The 18,073-nt window shown below is 42.2% G+C and overlaps 1 protein-coding gene across 1 annotated transcript; it reads left to right on the plus strand.

Annotated features, from left to right (window-relative positions):
- Window positions 1-9,218: 9,218 nt before the first annotated feature.
- Window positions 9,219-15,431, plus strand: LOC138965892 (uncharacterized). The gene is made up of 6 exons (XM_070337981.1): window positions 9,219-9,371; window positions 10,344-10,521; window positions 12,175-12,323; window positions 12,781-12,967; window positions 14,190-14,358; window positions 15,154-15,431. Exons 1-6 carry the CDS (start codon window positions 9,305-9,307, stop codon window positions 15,157-15,159), a joined length of 756 nt encoding a protein of 251 aa, XP_070194082.1. The 5' UTR covers window positions 9,219-9,304; the 3' UTR covers window positions 15,160-15,431.
- Window positions 15,432-18,073: the final 2,642 nt, after the last annotated feature.

Below are 18,073 nucleotides of genomic sequence, written 5' to 3' on the forward strand. Positions count from 1 at the left end.
ACATCCATTATCTACCCTGAACAGATTGTTTTATTTAGCTACCTTGCGTATTTCGTGTGCTAAGCTATTCCTACTGATGCAGGTGTCGATCGCAAGAGCGGTCAACAACGGGCATTGTTTTTTGTAGGGGTATCATGACAAAAAACGCTGCACTTTAGCAATGACTTGGTGGATTGCTTTGGAAATTTCAGAATGTTTTACCAACATACGAGAGATACTTCGAGCGAAAGTTTGTGATTTTTTGTCGATTTTTCATTTGGCCTTTCTGCTTTTGTCAGGTCGATTTTGAGGGAACCCTTATTTGAGCGGCGGTCACGTGATCCCTGTAAAAGAAATCTTTAATCCAAAAGGTGATCCTGATAGTAAAGTGAACGGCCTTTAACTGGCATATAAAGTTTTAATTAAATGACACTGGAATTAATGCTTTAATTTAGGTGCGAAAGTTGTTGCAATAATGTTTTGGCCAAGTTTAGTTCAGCATGATTTGTATCATTTTCTACAAAACGCGAGGCTTTTCAGCCCATTTACTTTATAATAGTTTTAAGGAGGATCATAATAGTTCAGCATGATTGGTATTATTTCCTACAAAATGCGCAACAGTTGACATTTTAGTCGTTCGCCGACTGCTGAGAGTATAACATATGGATACATGTTTGTTTCCCATGCCATTCTCAGCGTGATGTCTCTCTGCGCGACTCGTGTATGATAGTTTTTACCTCCGCCATTTAGGCAGCCATACGCGGCTTTCGGGGGATGCATGCTTGATATGTTCGTGTTTCGGTAACCCACCGAACTCTGACATTGATTACAGGATCTTTTTAGTGCGCAGTTGGTCTTATGCTTGCGTGTACACACGAAGGGGGGTTAGGCGCAAGCAGGTCTGCACATAAGCTGACTTGGGAGAACGGAAAACCAGGTGGCGCGGCTGGGCCGGATTTGAACCCACGACCTTTCGCGTAGGAGGCTGGCGTCTTATCCACTAGGCTTCTGCGCCCGTCGTCGCGTGAAGCGATATCAAATTATTTTGTTAATTCTGCCGGCTACAAGCTATTAAAACAAATTCAACGTTAAAACCCGGGATCCGTTATCATGGAGAATGACAAGGAGTGGCAAGCCGAACCCCGAAGACCGAGACGGGTCGAGCCGGTTTCGGCGAGACATTTTAGCATTGGACCTCTGGCATAAACCAATTTATTGTAATTTTGCGCAAATGTTTGGAGTAAACATGACATCTATATATATATATTGCTATTTCATATGTTACGTGGATTTCCATTGGTCAATTGGGCAAGACTGAGCTCATTGTAAAAGTGATATCGACGACATTTCCGTCGATATCAGTTTTGATATCGACGACCTCTTTATTGCTTCCCCACTTCAAAAACAAAAACAACTAAATTTAAAAACAAACAAATATATATGAAAATGTAATGATCCCAGAATTTAGTTGAGCAAGTGACTAAAGACTTTTTGAAAGAAAAGACATTTATAAATACTGAAAAGTACAAGAAAAGAGTGAACAAAAAGAAATAATAATCAGAGGGAGGGATATGGAAGAGCCAAAACTGAGACAAATACTTTTGTAATTTCTTTACAGTAAATACAAAATTTCCAGAGAATTAGCAATATATCTAACATTGACTGACTGTGTGATGATATCTTCTGCTATTGGTCTGTTTCGACAGTGATATCAAAATCTCGACCTCCTGTCTCGATTTTGATATCACTGTCTCAACAGACCATAGCAGAAGATATCATCACACAGTCCGTCAATATTGGGTAATATATACGGCTTCTCTGTGTGTGTGTGTGTGTTTGTGTGTGTGTGTGTGTGTGTGTGTGTGTGTGTGTGTGTGTGTGTGTGTGTGTGTGTGTGTGTGTGTGTGTGTGTGTGTGTGTGTGTGTGTGTGTGTTCGCGATGCACGGCCAAAGTTCTCTACAGTACTGTAGATGGTAGGTACGACTACTGTCTGTTTGTGTATCTGTGTGTCTGTCTGTTCGCGATGCAGTGCCAAAGTTCTCGACGGATCTGCATCAAATTTGGTGGGCATATTCAGGTGGACCCCGGGCACAACCTGGTCGATGAAAATTTTCAACGCGTGCTCTAAGCCGGCGAACCGCCACGCTGCATACTCTGTCTCGCGATCCACCCGGCGAAGCCGGGTATTCATCTAGTATCTATATATACTTAGATTCACGGATGATAAAGAAAACAGTGCGACTATTTTAGAATCTCTTATTGAACTTTTAGTTCATTGAAGAATAACGTCACTTTAGTGCGCCGTTACTTTTTTTGTGAAAAACAGGAAATGACGTCATAAAAACTTAGTCTAAATATGAGGTAACACCTGTCTCGGGGTAATATCTGGCATAGGTTACATGTAAAATTTCACAAAGATATGCTTGGCAGTTTTCATGAAATTGCTACACACACATTCACGCACACATACACACTCTAACACTAACAAACACACACACACACACACACGAACACACACACACACCCTCACACACACACACATACACACACACTCAAACAAACAAAACACCCACTGATATTGCGCAGTATGGCAGTAACCGTCAGTGGCCATCAAACACGAAAATGGCCGCGCTTGCGAGGCTTTCCGCCCATTTACTTTTAAGGAGGATCATCATAGTCCAGCATGATTGGTATAATTTCCTACAAAATGCGAGGCTTTTCCGTCCATTCAATAGACCTTTTTCACTTAAATTTTGGCGCTGTGAAGTTTATTGTCAGATCTACCGGAACTAAGGGGCAAAAGGAAAAATCGACAACGAGGCTTGGTGCAAAGTCAAGTGCGGAGACGACGAGGCAAACTGTTGTGTTTGCAACTGCAAGTGCAACAGTGGAATGAAGAAAGAGAAATACGGTGGACAGAATTTGTCATTGTATGGCTTTCCGATGGGTGCAAGTGCGAAGGCGTAACAGCGAAGGACGCGATGGGTGCAAGCAATCCGACGACAGGGGTTTGTCGTGCCATTGAAAAGTCTGCTCGAGTCACTTCGTGTCTGGCAATGGCACGGCTATCAGCGATGCCAACTACGTTGACTTCGTACCCACCCTTAATCTTGGATTTCCCCCTCCCCACTCTCTCTCTCTCTCTCTCTCTCTCTCTCTCTCTCTCTCTCTCTCTCTCTCTCTCTCTCTCTCTCTCTCTCTCTCTCTCTCTCTCTCTCTCTCTCCCTCTCTCTCTCTCTCGCATGATACCGTATATACATACACGGATGTTTTTCTGTGTGTGAGTATGTGTGTACGATACCGTGTGTACGTATGCGTTTGTGCGTGTGTGTGTGTGTGTGTGTGCGGTGTGTGTGTGTGTGTAATGAGAGAGAGAGAGACAGACAGACAGAGACAGACCGAGACAGAGACAGAGAGAGGTAATTGAATTTGGCTTTTACCGAATGAAAACTATTGTCAAAAACAGTGCATTAAGAACTAAAACCAACCAACCATAAAAGAAAAAGCACCCTCCATCCCTTTTAACTGTCTCTCTCTTCCGCTTTCTCGCGCTTTTTCTGTCTGTCAATCCCCCCTCTCTCTCTCTTCCCCTCTCATTTCATAAAAGAATTTGGGAGAGAAGAGAAGGTTTCAATATCCTCGGTTATACCTTGTGTCAATATTTCCATTTACAAATATATGCAAAAACACTGTCTTAATTACAATTAGTCAAAAACAAAGCCCTTTTTTTCTAAAAAGATCAAAATCCGAAAGAAACAACTGAAAATCATGCAGAGACTTTTTTCCGAAAATTACAAATCTCTGGCAAATTGAAAGGAACAACAAAATATTCCTTCAGAGAGAGCGAGAGAGAGAGAGAGAGAAAAGAGAGAGAGAGAGAGACAGAACTCAGAACTCAGAATGGTTTATTATTAAGGCCACAGAGAGAGAGAGAGAGAGAGAGAGAGAGAGAGGCAGAGAGAGAGAGACAGAGTGAGTGAGCGATCGAGTGAGCAAGAGAGAGAGATAGAGAGTCACACACATACACACACAGGCACACACACACACACACACACACACACACACACACACACTGAAACAGGCACACACACGCACACACATACATACACAGACATACATATACACACACAAACCACGAGTGAGAGCGAGAGACTGAAAAAATGAGAAAGAGAGAGTCGTCAGTCAGTAGGTAGTGGTATTGACACGTAGCGATAATGACACGTCGCGCTAAAAGATGTAGTGCTGTCGACATGTAGTGATAATGAACGAATGATAGCGACTCATCGACAAATTATTTGTAGCACTAATCAACGTAGCGATAGCGGCACATAGCACAAATGACACGTGGGACAAATGACACTCAGCACAAATGACACGTAGCGCTAGCGATACGCACCCTCGCTTATGCAGGGGAAGTTCGCCAAGTCTTTCGTCCATATACCACCAATAGCCGTTTCAAACCATACCTTCGTGCATGTCCTTGACTTTTTGTTCATGATTTTGAACAAGATAATCCGTTTTCTTGTCTGGCAAAGTAATCTTCGAGCATCGAAAGTGCAAGAGGTATTTCAGGCCAGGCACCTATTGCCCCCTAGTTCCGGTTATCAGAGAGAGGCTGCCGTGCCCTAAAATCTGATTGGTCGAAACGCTAGGGGCAAAGGTTATACGAAAAAGGTCTAATAAGGAGGATCATCATAGTTCAGCATGATTGGTACCATTTCCTACTAAATGTGAGGCTTTTCCGCCCATTTACTGTATAATACTTTTAGGGAGGAGCATCATAGTTCAGCATGATTGGTTGACATGTTAGTCGTTCGCCGACTGCTGAGAGTAAATTTTCAGGGCTCCCCATAGCGCGCGTCCCTGCGTCCTATACGCACTATAAGCCGAAATCACGTACTAGAAATTCATGGAGGGGGTCCCGGGACGCACTAAACCTACAAAGAGCGGGTCCCGGGACGCACTCTATTTCCTCTGTCGTGCGTCCCGTATACTCTTTTCAGACTTTAGTCGTCAGCTAAGTCAAAGTGCAAACACAAATTATCCCATTTTCACGCGGGAACAAAGTGTTCGTGTGTGTTGCATTTGACTTGGTATAGTTGAAATGTCCTCCTCGAATATTCAGGTAAAACAAAAAAACAGTTAATATCACAGTTTTCGCGATTACACTGCGTTATACGTAAATAGGGGGTTTGGGGACCATGGTCTCTCGGGACCCTCTAAAACTCTGCTAAGGGGGTCCATGGACCCTCTAAACATTACAAGTGGGGGTCCCGGGACCCTCTAGGACGGGCGTTCGTGGGGAGCCCTGAGTAATAATATGGATACGTGTTCGTTTATCCTCAGCGTGATGTCTCTCTGCACGACTCGTGTATGATAGTTTTCACTCCCCGCCATTTAGCAAGCCATACGCCGCTTTCGGGGGATGCATGCTTAGTATGTTCGTCTTGTGCTGGCGTGTACACACGAAGGGGGGTTAGGCACTAGCAGGTCTGCATATACGTTGACCTGGGAGATCGGGAAAATCTCCACCCTTAATCCACCAGGCGGCGTGGCTGGGATTCGAACCCACGACCTTCCGCTTAGGAGGCCGGCGTCTTATCCACAAGGCCACTGCGCCCGTCGTCGCGTGAAGCGATATCAAATTATTTAGTCAATCTGCCGGCTAGAGGCTAACTTGAACAAGGCAATGTTTAAAGGCAGAGTAAGCCTCCCGTAAACCATCACAGATACGGTCAGGCTTTTACACACAGTACAAACAGCCTTTCATTTAAACACTCACCAATTGAGAACATCCTAGGTGCCCTCCGTAAAGAGCGAACCATTTTCAAAGAATTTATTTTTGCGTGGTTTATCTTACCCCTGAGCCATCGTGAACCCGTGTGATCCAGTTTTCCTTTTTCACAATGCAGTCGTCAGTTAGTCATGAATGCGACTCGATGTGAGCTTATCTACAATAGCACGTTTTTTATGCACGAAACAACCAACTGATAAACCTTCGTCTGCTACGACCCTTGCGTGACCCTGCTTCCGGGCTTTTCTTTTTTTTTAAACTTTCACAACTTCGAATTGTTCTGATCTTGTCTTGATGAAAAACGAATTCTTTTATGATTAAAGAATGTTTGTGTAACAAGCTGTCAATTTATTATTTAGATTTTAAAAGTTAGGTCCAGCGCAAAAACGAGGCGCCGTTGTTGTTAACGAACAAGTCTACGAAAATAAATTCTTTGAAAATGTCTCACGCTCGACAGAAAGCAGCCAGGATGTTCCCGTTCGGTGAGCGTTCAAATGGAAGTATGCTTGTACTGTATTTAGACGCTCGGGGAGCTCTGTGATGGTTTACGGGAGGCTTACTGTGCCTTTAAACACGGGATCTGTCATCATGGAGACTGACAAGGAGTGAATAGCCGAAGACCGAGACGGGTCGAGCCGGTTTCGGCGAGACATTTTAAATTTGAACCTTTTGGGCAGAAACCAATTTAAATTAATTTTGCGCAAATGTTTGGAGTAAACATGACATATTTATATATTCTTATATTCACGGATGATAAAGAAAACAATGCGACTATTTTAGAATCTCTTCAAGCTTTATTTTTAATTCGATTTTTTTCTTAAATGTCATGCACAAACTGATTAAAAAAATTTAAACTTCCGAGTTGGAATACTATCCAAAACTCTGGACCAAGTCAAACATAGGTTGACCAAAATTTCAATTTCATTGAAAAATAATGTCATCTTAGTGCGCCCTCAATTTTTTTTAAACCGGATATGACTTCATTAAAATATTAGTCTTAATATTAGGGAACACCAGGCTCGGGGTAATATCTGGCACAGGTCACATGTAAAACTTCATAAAGATGTGATCAGTAGTTTTATATGAAATTGCTACACACACACACACACACACACACACACACACACACACACACACACACACACACACATGCAAACATAGTACCACATTTGCATAAACCAACTTTCTTTAATTTTGAGCAAATGTTTTGGGCAAACATGACGTATTTATTTAGTTTTGCATTCCGTGAACAATACAGAGTACAATGACATAATTGTTGAATCTCTAATTGGAATTATAATTTTATTTATTGATGTCTCAACTTTTAATAAAAGTCGGAAATGGCGTCATCAAAAACATTGATTAAAACTTGAGTAAATGTAAAAATAGTCAATCAATCAGTTAATCGATCAAGACAAATACACCAACGAATCATTTAATCGGTCAATCGATCACCATGAAAAATCACAAGAACACAAACAGTATAATTATATTAGAAATACCGCGCTTTGGTAAGTCTGACTTATACAATTGGAGACTCGCGAAAAATTAAAAAAAATTTAAAAAAAAATCCGCATACGAACGCCATCCAGATTTTCACCTAAATTTATGTAACAGTGACTGGGTGGGTGATAACCTGCTTGTTGAATCCAACTGCAGAGCAATCACACAGGAACGCCAACCAAGAACGTCCGCTAATCGCAGTGACACTGCATGGCGGTGTATAGGTTTCAATATATCTGTCTGTCTGTCTGTCTGTCTGTCTGTCTGTCTGTCTGTCTGTTTGCATTTTCTTTTAAACTTAGATCTTTGGTAATTATGGGTCGATTGGGCTGAAATTTGGTATGTAGCGTGTCAGTCTCTTTCATCCTTTCTCTCTCTCTCTCTCTCTCTCTCTCTCTCTCTCTCTCTCTCTCTCTCTCTCTCTCTCTCTCTCTCTCCCTCCCTCCCTCCCTCCCTCCCTCCTCTCTCTCTCTGTCTGTCTGTCTCTCTCTCTCTCTCTCTCTCTCTCTCTCTCTCTCTCTCTCTCTCTCTCTCTCTCTCTCTCTCTCTCTCTCTCTCTGAAGCACTCAAAATGTTCTATTACGCCCACATAATGCCTCATATAAACTTCGCTTCAACACTTTGGGATAACTGCAGTGATGTTCATTTAAAAAGACTCAATTCCCTGCATCGCCGAGCTGCAAAACTTATTCTGCATGATTTGAATAGGTCCACGGATGATAAACTAAAGCTCCTGAATTTCCTCCCCTTGAAAGATCAGTTGACGTTAAACAAGGCTGTGTTCATGTATAAAATTCTAAATGACGACTGTCCTAAATATTTGCAATCACATTTCAAACATGCCACAAAAAGATATGGGTCCCAAAAAATCATCCCTCCTATACCTCGCATAGACCTCTACAAATCGAGCTTAGCCTTCTCGGGAGCTTTTCTCTGGAACTCCTTCCCCCAACAGATAAGAAATGCAACTTCAGTGAAAATGTTTAAGAGACAGTCACGTTCACACATCATTCGTGAATGAAATGTCTTGTTTGATTGTTATTTTGTTAAACATTTTGTACTAGTGTTAACGGATGTGTAGCTGATTTGAGCAACTTAATTCTCAAAATGAAAGGTTTAACTATGTCAATGTAATTTTGTAATTTTTGAGTTCTCCTTACATAATTCCTCAAATGCACATTGTATTGCAATCCATACAATGTAATTCTGTATCTTATATGATTGAATTTTTATTTTTTATGTCCGTCTGTCTTTATGTGTTGTATAAAGGACAGGTTGGAAGAATAGGCTTTGCCTAAAACCTTTATCCGTTTGTAATAAAGTTCTGAGTCTGAGTCTGAGTCTGAGTCTCTCTCTCTCTCTCTCTCTCTCTCTCTCTCTCTCTCTCTCTCTCTCTCTCTCTCTCTCTCTCTCTCTCTCTCTCTCTCTCTCTCTCTCTCTCTCTCTCTCTCTCTCTCAGCCTCTGTTTCCGTTAATTCTTAAAGGTAAAATGTGTGTACGTGTGTGTGTATCTATGAGAGAGAGAATGTGTGCGTACGTGCGTGAGTGTTTGGTGTGTGTGTGTATGTTTGTGTGTTAGTGTGTGTGTGTGTTTGTGTGTGTGTGTGTGTATGTTTGTGTGTTAGTGTGTGTGTGTGTTTGTGTGTTAGTGTGTGTGTGTGTTTTTTTGAATGCCAGAGAGTGAGAGAAGAAGATAAATTGCCGATGTGTCCTTGGCTGGGGGTATGCAACACCGTGGCTGGTTGCAGACTGTGCCTAATGCATTGTTCTTCCGAGCCTAGTGTCTGTCACCAGAAACTAATGTGTTGAAGTCTTCGGGATGGGGACTGGGTGGGTATTTTGACCCGTTTAGGGTCAACACTTGTTGTAATAATGGACTTGAATAAATTGGTAGCAACACAAATTACAACAAAAACACTGTCTCCCGCAAGCAAGTATAAAACCATCCCTTAACTCTTCACTTGTCAGTGTGCTTCATGACGGCATAATCTGTTGCGTGAAGTGCTCTCTCTGTTGAAGATTTCATTATGAATACAATGGGACTTCGTGCTATGCTGTGTCTGGCTGTGCTGGTGGCTGTTGTGGACATGTTCGGTAAAGTGCCGTTCACATGGCAGACTTTCAACCAACTTTCCCCCAACTTTTGTTGGTTTGAAATCGCTACCAAGTTGTTCCGGCCAAGTCGGCTAAAAGTATGCCATGTGAACGGCCCCGACGATTTAGGACAGATTTTGCCGCGACTCGAACAATCAGTAATGTTGAGCTTTGCTTGATTTGGCCTTGACTTGGTTCAGATTTTGCCCAGACTTTTCTAATCACGCTTACTGATTGGTTAGCGCTAGCCAATCTGCTCTTACCGCATTATGTCAAATTATGAGGTAGCTCCGATAGCTTCAAGTCTGGCGAGAATCGCCGCTTAAAACTAGTAGTTTGAGCGTTGCGCTATTCACGTGGGCAGCGATTTTGATTTGACTTGGCGCCGACTAAAATCGCTTGAAAGTTGGTGAAAAGTTGGTATAAAATCTGCCATGTGAACAGCACTTTAATTGTTTACATTTTCTCTTGCTTAATTGCGGATTTTCGGCATGCCGGTCGGTCGGTCGGTCTGTTCGTTCGTCAGTGTGTTGCTCTGTGTTTGTCTGTGTCTCCACGCAGATTGTCTGTTTGTCTCGGTTCTCGTGAAACTGCAGTCTGAAATAGCAAAACGGTCTCTCCAGTAAGTGTATCGGTTGACCATCTCGTTTTACATGTGATATGTTCACCCCTGTGTAGTAAGTTTTATGTTGATAGTTTGGTAGATTCAATTGTTATTCGGCTTCACTTCTAAGGGCTGTGAGCTTTTATAATCGTTTTGAAGTCTTGCACATATATAACTCGTGTTTTGAGAATGAAAGTCGCTTGTTCATTTTGATGCTTGTTATTCTCTCAAATGTCAGGAGACTGGTTGGTTCCGAATAACTCCCCAATCACTCTATTGCACATGTCATATGCATTTAGAGCGCTTATATACTTCCCTCTGTTTATCAGATCGTATTTTGACGAGTAGACTTGTCTCCCACTCTACAGTTATGCATCCCAGTCAGCGGCGCTCTGCAGAGGTCGACGTGTGCACTGCAGGCTCGCACCAATGGAATCAGTACGGCTCCTGCGCGGGTTATCAGCTGGGTAACTTTACACGGAGCCTGGGGAACACAGAACTCCGAACCAAACAGAACTTCGAGGACTCCTTGAAAGAGTTTTGTGGGTAAGAAGAGTGCGTGTTGTTTTAACGCGAGACGCAGTAACGTTATACTCATACATATAATATGATGTATTTTACATGTTTACATTATATAGATGTACATAACATCATTTTTGGAGACCTTTTGGGGACAACAACAACAAAATTAAAAATAAACGGCCGCAGGGTCTGATTCGTTGAAATCACACCAAATCTCAATTTCAACCAATCCAACACCGCGGCTGATTCCAATCCGGTTGCTCTCTCTCTCTCTCTCTCTCTCTCTCTCTCTCTCTCTCTCTCTCTCTCTCTCTCTCTCTCTCTCTCTCTCTCTCTCTCTCTCTCTCTCTCTCTCTCTCTCTCTCTCTCTCTCCCTCCCTCTAGACCTTTTTAAAACGAGTCTTGCTTTTTCGGGTGCATCAATTTGGAACTCACTGCCAATATCTTTGAAACGCTTGAAGCCATTTACAAGTTTTTAAAAGTCAGTTAATAATCACCTCATATTGTGATGATTTAGATGTTTTAGGTCACACCCACCCACCCATACACACACACACACACACACACACACACACACACACACCCACATACATACACACACATACACACACACTCACACACACACACACATGCACACACACACATCCCCCCTCCATGATTTTATAGACGGTTTTGTATATTTGATTGTACTTGCAGAGCTATGATGCAGTTATGCTAAAAATCCTCGTCATTGATTCTCTATTGTGCCTTGCTTATATGTGTATTTTTTCCTCATTATTATGTACTTAACGTTGTAAATGACTGTATCATCATCAACATCATCAGAGTCATCAGAGTCATCATCTCAAACATGTGTATATTGGTGTTTGAATTTTAACTTCTATAGTGTTTCTGTTTTTAGTATTAATTGGTAGTGTTTTGTTCGTTTGTTTGTATGTTTATTGTCCCAAGGACAGATTGTAAGAAAAGACCCAGCCTAAAATCGTTATCCTTGTATAATAAAGCTCAATGTATCGATTGGAGTTCCCTTCTTTGAGTCATGTGACGTCAGAGGCCGACAAAACTTTATAATTTGGCTTTTCAGGTTGACCGAAACTTCAAAGGAACTAAAAAAAAAAAGAACGTCATGTGTTTGATTGCATGTGTGTGTGCTGTTCAATGTCAAAACAACAACAAAGTGAGTACATGACGTGTGTTTTGTAGTTCCTTTGAAGTTTCGGTCAACCTGAAACGCCCAACTATGAAGCTTATGTGTTTGATTGCATACATGTGGATTGGATGCATGTGTGTGTGTGCTCGTTCAATCGTCAAAACAACAACAAAGTCATAAGTACCTGAAAGGAATTCGATCGATACATAAATGTTATTTGCGTGTTTGACCAAAATATGACATTTTACACAGATCTCGACAGTCATTGTTCACCTCGACCGCTAGCGCGGTCTCGGAGAACAATGACTGTCTCGATCTGTGTAAAATGTCATATTTTGGTCAAACACGCAAATAACGTATAGTCTCTCTCTCTCTCTCTCTCTCTCTCTCTCTCTCTCTCTCTCTCTCTCTCTCTCTCTCTCTCTCTCTCTCTCTCTCTCTCTCTCGTCTCTCTCTATCTCTCTCTCTCTCTCTCTCTCTCTCTCTCTCTCTCTCTCTCTCTAACGTATCTGCCGTGTTTTTCGAAGGGAGATCCTCCCCGCCATAAGAAGCTGTGTGGCTGATCGTATGAGTGGTTGCGACCGGGCTACACGCGAGCAAATGGAGCAAGCTGTCCAATCAACGGGATTCGTGTGTCAGCCTGGTGGAACGGCTGTCAACCCTGCAGTTGTAAACGGTTTGTCTTCCTTCAATTGAGAACGAAAAAAGAAAGAGCAAACAAACCCCCACCAACACACTAATTAACCAACTAAAGATTCAGAGGAGAGAGAAAAAAATCTATTAAAACGTGATTGAGCATTCAGTCAATAAGTGTAAGAGTTTGCACAATGTCAAGGATGTACATTGGTGTTATCTACCCTCGTTCTGCGACGTCATGAAATTAGGGTTAAAACTAAACTGACAGAACACACGAGGGGTTATTTGCAAGAAAGTGTGTACCAACTTTTGCAAAAAGTTGCTGAAAGCTTGCTCAGAGTGTGTGAACGTGCGTCTGTCTCTGCGACTGAACAAAACTGAACAACGTGTGTGCGCGCGTGTCGGCGTGCGTGCCTGCATTTCTATTTGCGCATTTCTGTCAGTGCCTTTGTGGTGTTAACATCGCCATAATTATAAAATCGCAATTTTACTTTCAGTTCTCTCACAGATCAGCGAAGACGATTTTGTCCAGTCTGCAAACTGCAGAATAAGAGTCAACGCTCACATGTGCTACAAAGAAGGGTTAGAGGCAGCCGGGATCCCCTTTTCGCCACAGCCAGATGAGGTGGTCCCAGCGCTTTCCAACAATTTTTCGTTGGACACATCTTCTTACCGTTTTGTGCCGTGAGTTGGTAAAGCAGCAACACTATCGTTAACGTTGCAAGATAATAATCAAAAAACAGACTGCTAACGTTCCAAAAGTCAGATTTAAAAAACAAGAATGGTAGGTAATTGGAACGTGTGTGTTTATTATCGACAAAACAAAACGTTACATTTACTAGTGCGTCGACCCAAAGGTCTTTGAAGTAGACACAGATAAGTAAAATACCTCGACGGCGGTGTGCAAGACACTGTCATCATGGACAGCTTTCCGCACCGCCGGAATACTCTCCCATGTGAGATGCCAAGTGTATGAGCAATGTCATAAATGGCCATTGGTTGATTTTGCATCACCAGTGCGTAGACAGCATCAACGTTTTTTTTAGTAGTGACCGCTGGTGGTCTTCCACAGCGTTTGTCATCCTAAACGGTTTTCCTTTAAAGCCTGAATTAAGCTGACTATTTTATTACTGTGGTGTATGAAGGGGGATCCCTGCCAAACGTTCACGTCAAGTCATTATGAATTTCCAGTGGTCTAAATATTTTTCTTCGCAAATATTGGATCACTGCTCTTTGTTAGTTTTCTTCATTGTGGGGAAAACAGTGGAGTATGGTACTTTGAGAAACCAAGGCACACAAACTAACCGGTAAAAATACGTAATATTTTGCATGAAGTCTTGATAAGAACCTTGTGTAATTTATGCAATTCCTTCCTGGTCGGGCTCGGTACTTCTCAGTTAGCCCTCGTATATGTCCCACCTCGTGTCACCACAGTGGCACGAAAAAGACCTCGGTCATTCTGCCAAAAGTGCACTTGTGTATCTCATCAAAAGTCGGAGTAAAACTCGGGAACATGCTACTAATGGCTTTGCCGTGAGAGCGTAAAACTTGATTTTCTCTCTCTTGTACGTCAGTCGCCGGTACTGTCAGCGTTGTTATGATGGGGTATGGCTGCCGCTGTATCTTTTAATGCTTAATGCAGTGTTTAGCTCTAGAATTTCAAACCTGTTAGACTGGCTTTGCCCCCAAAGGTAATTCTTGTACTTACATACATTTGCCGGGTAAGGGAGGTTTTTTTCTGGAACACACGAATCCCCCCCCCCCCCCCCCCCCCTTCAGATCCAGCTCCTGTATGAAACGGTGTGAGACAATCGTGTCGCATTTAACCTCGCCACTCGACGGAATAGGACACAACACAATTTAGATTTTAGAAAACTGTAACTGAGGTTTCTCTTTTCTCAAACAGGTATATGAAAGCCTTCATAAAGTGCGCTGTGAGTTTGTTCCGGGAAGAGTCAAACGACTGCCCAGCCTGGCGCGCTGATGTCTTGGTCAAGATAGTCATGGAAATGAACGACGCTATTCTTGGAATGCAGATGCCCTTCACCATTCCGGAATGGAAGGAAATGATGGATGTAAGTTAAGCAGATATTTTATGTTTCGTATTTGCTCTTTTTTTGGAGGGGGAGGGGGTGGCGGGGGGGGGGGGGGGGGGGGGGGCGGAGAGAAAGTTTGACGCCAAGTTTCGTGGAACAGTTCAGTAACAACCTACACGTGCACTCGCTGCCCTACACGCCACCAGGCGTGAAAGGCAGTAAGTAAGTAAGCTACACGTGCACACAAATTAACAAGTCGCGTAAAGCGAAATTGCTACATTTAGTCAATCTGTCGAACTCACAGAACAAAATTGAACGCAATGCATTTTGTCATCAAGATAATATTACACTCTAAACAGAACATCGGAACAAGTAAGGTCTTAAGAGGGTGACAGTCTTACATTGAGGGGGTCTTAATAGGGGCGTTTCATTGTGTTGTCATGGCAGCGTGAATCTTTCCAACGACTCTGAGTAGACCTATCATCGCTCATTGTTGAGCTACCAGATCAGATGTGTACAGGAAAGGAAATGTGGTCAATGAGTGTGTACGGGAGGAGCCACGAGGAGAAAACAGCATCATGTTTTGTTGGCAGCTTTAGTGACTATAGCCCGAGTGCTGAGTTTTGGATTTATAGCCGAGCGGCCGTCGTCACAAGCAAAGATTGCTGATTACTATGACTTAACGATTACTCAAGTGAGCCAACAAAATGTTTGATGATGATGATGATGATGATGATGATGATGATGATGATGATGATGATGATGATGATGATGATGATGAGTTTCGTATTCAGTGCAAATGTCTGTATTTTGTGTTTCTCCCTTTTTGTTTAGGTGTAGACTTGAGAGCCCATGCATAAAGAAAACTCCACCGTACCCACTGAGAATTAATGGACAACTCAAGTAATCGTAGCAGTCAAGACAGATGTTTGCCACTGGATTACAGTTTACAATGTACTATGTATATTCTTTTTGTATGCGCTAACCACCTTCATCTTGCATATGTACCTACCATTCTTTCGTCCCACCTCCACCCTCCCCCCTCTTCCTCCTGCTAGCTTTTTCCTGTTCTTTTTTTTAAAATGAATAATAAAGCAGAAATTGCAACTCTTGATTGCTACTAGACACGCCGTGGCACACGAGAGGAGAGAGAGAAAGAGAGAGAGAGAGAGAGAGAGAGAGAGAGAGAGAGAGAGAGAGAGAGAGAGAGAGAGAGAGAGAGAGAGAGATTAACTTCATACACACAAAAATGACATTTAAGATAGCCGAGATGCACAAACAGACAAACATAGCTGGATAAGCGCACGTACATGCATGGACGCACATGTTGTCAACACTCACAGTGATACCTGGCTGAATCAAGAGATACAGACACCAGAAACACAGACTTTAGTCTGCACTCACAGTGATACCTGGCTGAAACAAGATATATACAGACACCATGTACCAGAAACACAGATTGCAGTCAACACTCACAGTGATACTCAACTCAACTCAACTCAACTCAACTCAAATTTTATTGGCTTCAATTTTCAAAGAAGAATTTGTCTTGCGCTTGGGAGAAAGTAAGAGTATAACATATAAAAACAGCATTCATATCACAAGAGATACAGACACCAGAAACACAGACTTTAGTCTGCACTCACAGTGATACCTGGCTGAAACAAGATATACAGACACCATGTACCAGAAACACAGATTGCAGTCAACACTCACAGTGATACCTGGCTGAATCAAGAGATACAGACACCAGAAACACAGACTTTAGTCTGCACTCACAGTGATACCTGGCTGAAACAAGATATACAGACACCATGTACCAGAAACACAGATTGCAGTCAACACTCACAGTGATACATGGCTGAAACAAGAGATACAGACACCAGAAACACAGACTGCAGGCAACACTCACGGCACAGTGATTATACCTGGCTGAAACAAGATATGTCGGCACAAGAAACACAGAGTTTAGTCTGCACTCACAGTGATACCTGGCTGAAACAAGAGATACAGACACCAGAAACACAGACTGCAGTCAACACTGACTCACAGTGATACATGGCTGAAACAAGAGATACAGACACCAGAAACACAGACTGCAGGCAACACTCACAGTGATTATACCTGGCTGAAACAAGATATGTCGGCACAAGAAACACAGAGTTTAGTCTGCACTCACAGTGATACCTGGCTGAAACAAGAGATACAGACACCAGAAACACAGACTGCAGTCAACACTGACTCACAGTGATACATGGCTGAAACAAGAGATACAGACACCAGAAACACAGACTGCAGTCAACACTCACAGTGATTATACCTGGCTGAAACAAGATATGCCGGCACCAGAAACACAGACTTTAGTCTGCACTCACAGTGATATCTGGCTGAAACAAGATAGGCAGACACCAGAAGCACAACATATACCTGAGGTAAAAATTAGAGAGACACACGAAACAGTTTCAATGTCTGAGGCTAAAATCCCTCTGTTTAGGTCACAAGAAGCAGCAGGTTATAATAACATGCATTGGCGAGAAACCATGTGGATGTAGCTAGTGTGAGGCGATGTTCATCCAGCCCTTAAAACCACATGTGTCAAAACACACAGAAGAACTGTACACAATTAGCAGCTGGAGCAAAAAAACACAAGTCGCGTAAGGCGAAATAACAACATTTAGTCAAGCTGTCGAACTCACAGAATGAAACTGAACGCACTGCTTTTTTCACCAAGACCACATACTCGTAGTTTCGTCAGTCCACCGCTCGTGGCAAAGGCAGTGAAATCGACAAGCCATGCAGAATAGTGCGGTAGTGGTCGCGCTGAGCAGGATAACACGCTTTTCTATATGTCTATTCTTTTTAGCTTACTGAGTTTGTTTTTAATCTAAACATATCATATCTATATGTTTTTGGAATCAGGGACCGACAAGGAATAAGATGAAATTGTTTTTAAATCGATTTCGGAAAATTAATTTTAATCATAATTTTCATATTTTTGATTTTCAGAGCTTGTTTGTAATCCAAATATAACATATGTATATGTTTTTGGAATCAGAAAATGACGCAAAATAAGATGAAATTATTTTTGGATCGTTTAATAAACAAAATAATTTTAATTAAAAGTTTCCGATTTTTAATGACCAAACTCATTCATTAGTTTTTAAGCCACCAAACTGAAATGCAATACCAAACCCCGGCCTTCGTCGAAGATTGCTTGGCCAAAATTTTAATCAATTTGATTGAAAAATGAGGGTGTGACAGTGCCGCCTCAACTTTTACAAAAAGCCGGATATGACGTCATCAAAGGTATTTATCGAAAAAATGAAAAAAACACTGATCCGGGGATATCATACCCAGAAACTCTCATGTCAAATTTCATAAAGATCGGTCCAGTAGTTTAGTCTGAATCGCTTTACATACACACACGCACAGACAGACACACACACACACACACACACACACACACACACAGACACACATACACCACGAACCTCGTCTCGATTCCCCCTCTATGTTAAAACATTTAGTCAAAACTTGACTAAATGTAAAAAACAACAAGTCACGTAAGGCGAAATTACTACATTTAGTCAAGCTGTGGAACTCAAAGAATGAAACTGAACGCACTGCATTTTTTTTTACAATGACCGTAGTCCGCCGCTTGTGCAAAACGGAGTGAAACTGACGAGCCTGTTTAGCGCGGTAGTGGTTTCGCTGTGCTGCATAGCACGCTTTTCTGTGCCTCTCTTCGTTTTAA

The sequence above is a fragment of the Littorina saxatilis genome, linkage group LG5 (genome assembly GCF_037325665.1).
Source record: "Littorina saxatilis isolate snail1 linkage group LG5, US_GU_Lsax_2.0, whole genome shotgun sequence".
NCBI lineage: Eukaryota > Metazoa > Mollusca > Gastropoda > Littorinimorpha > Littorinidae > Littorina > Littorina saxatilis.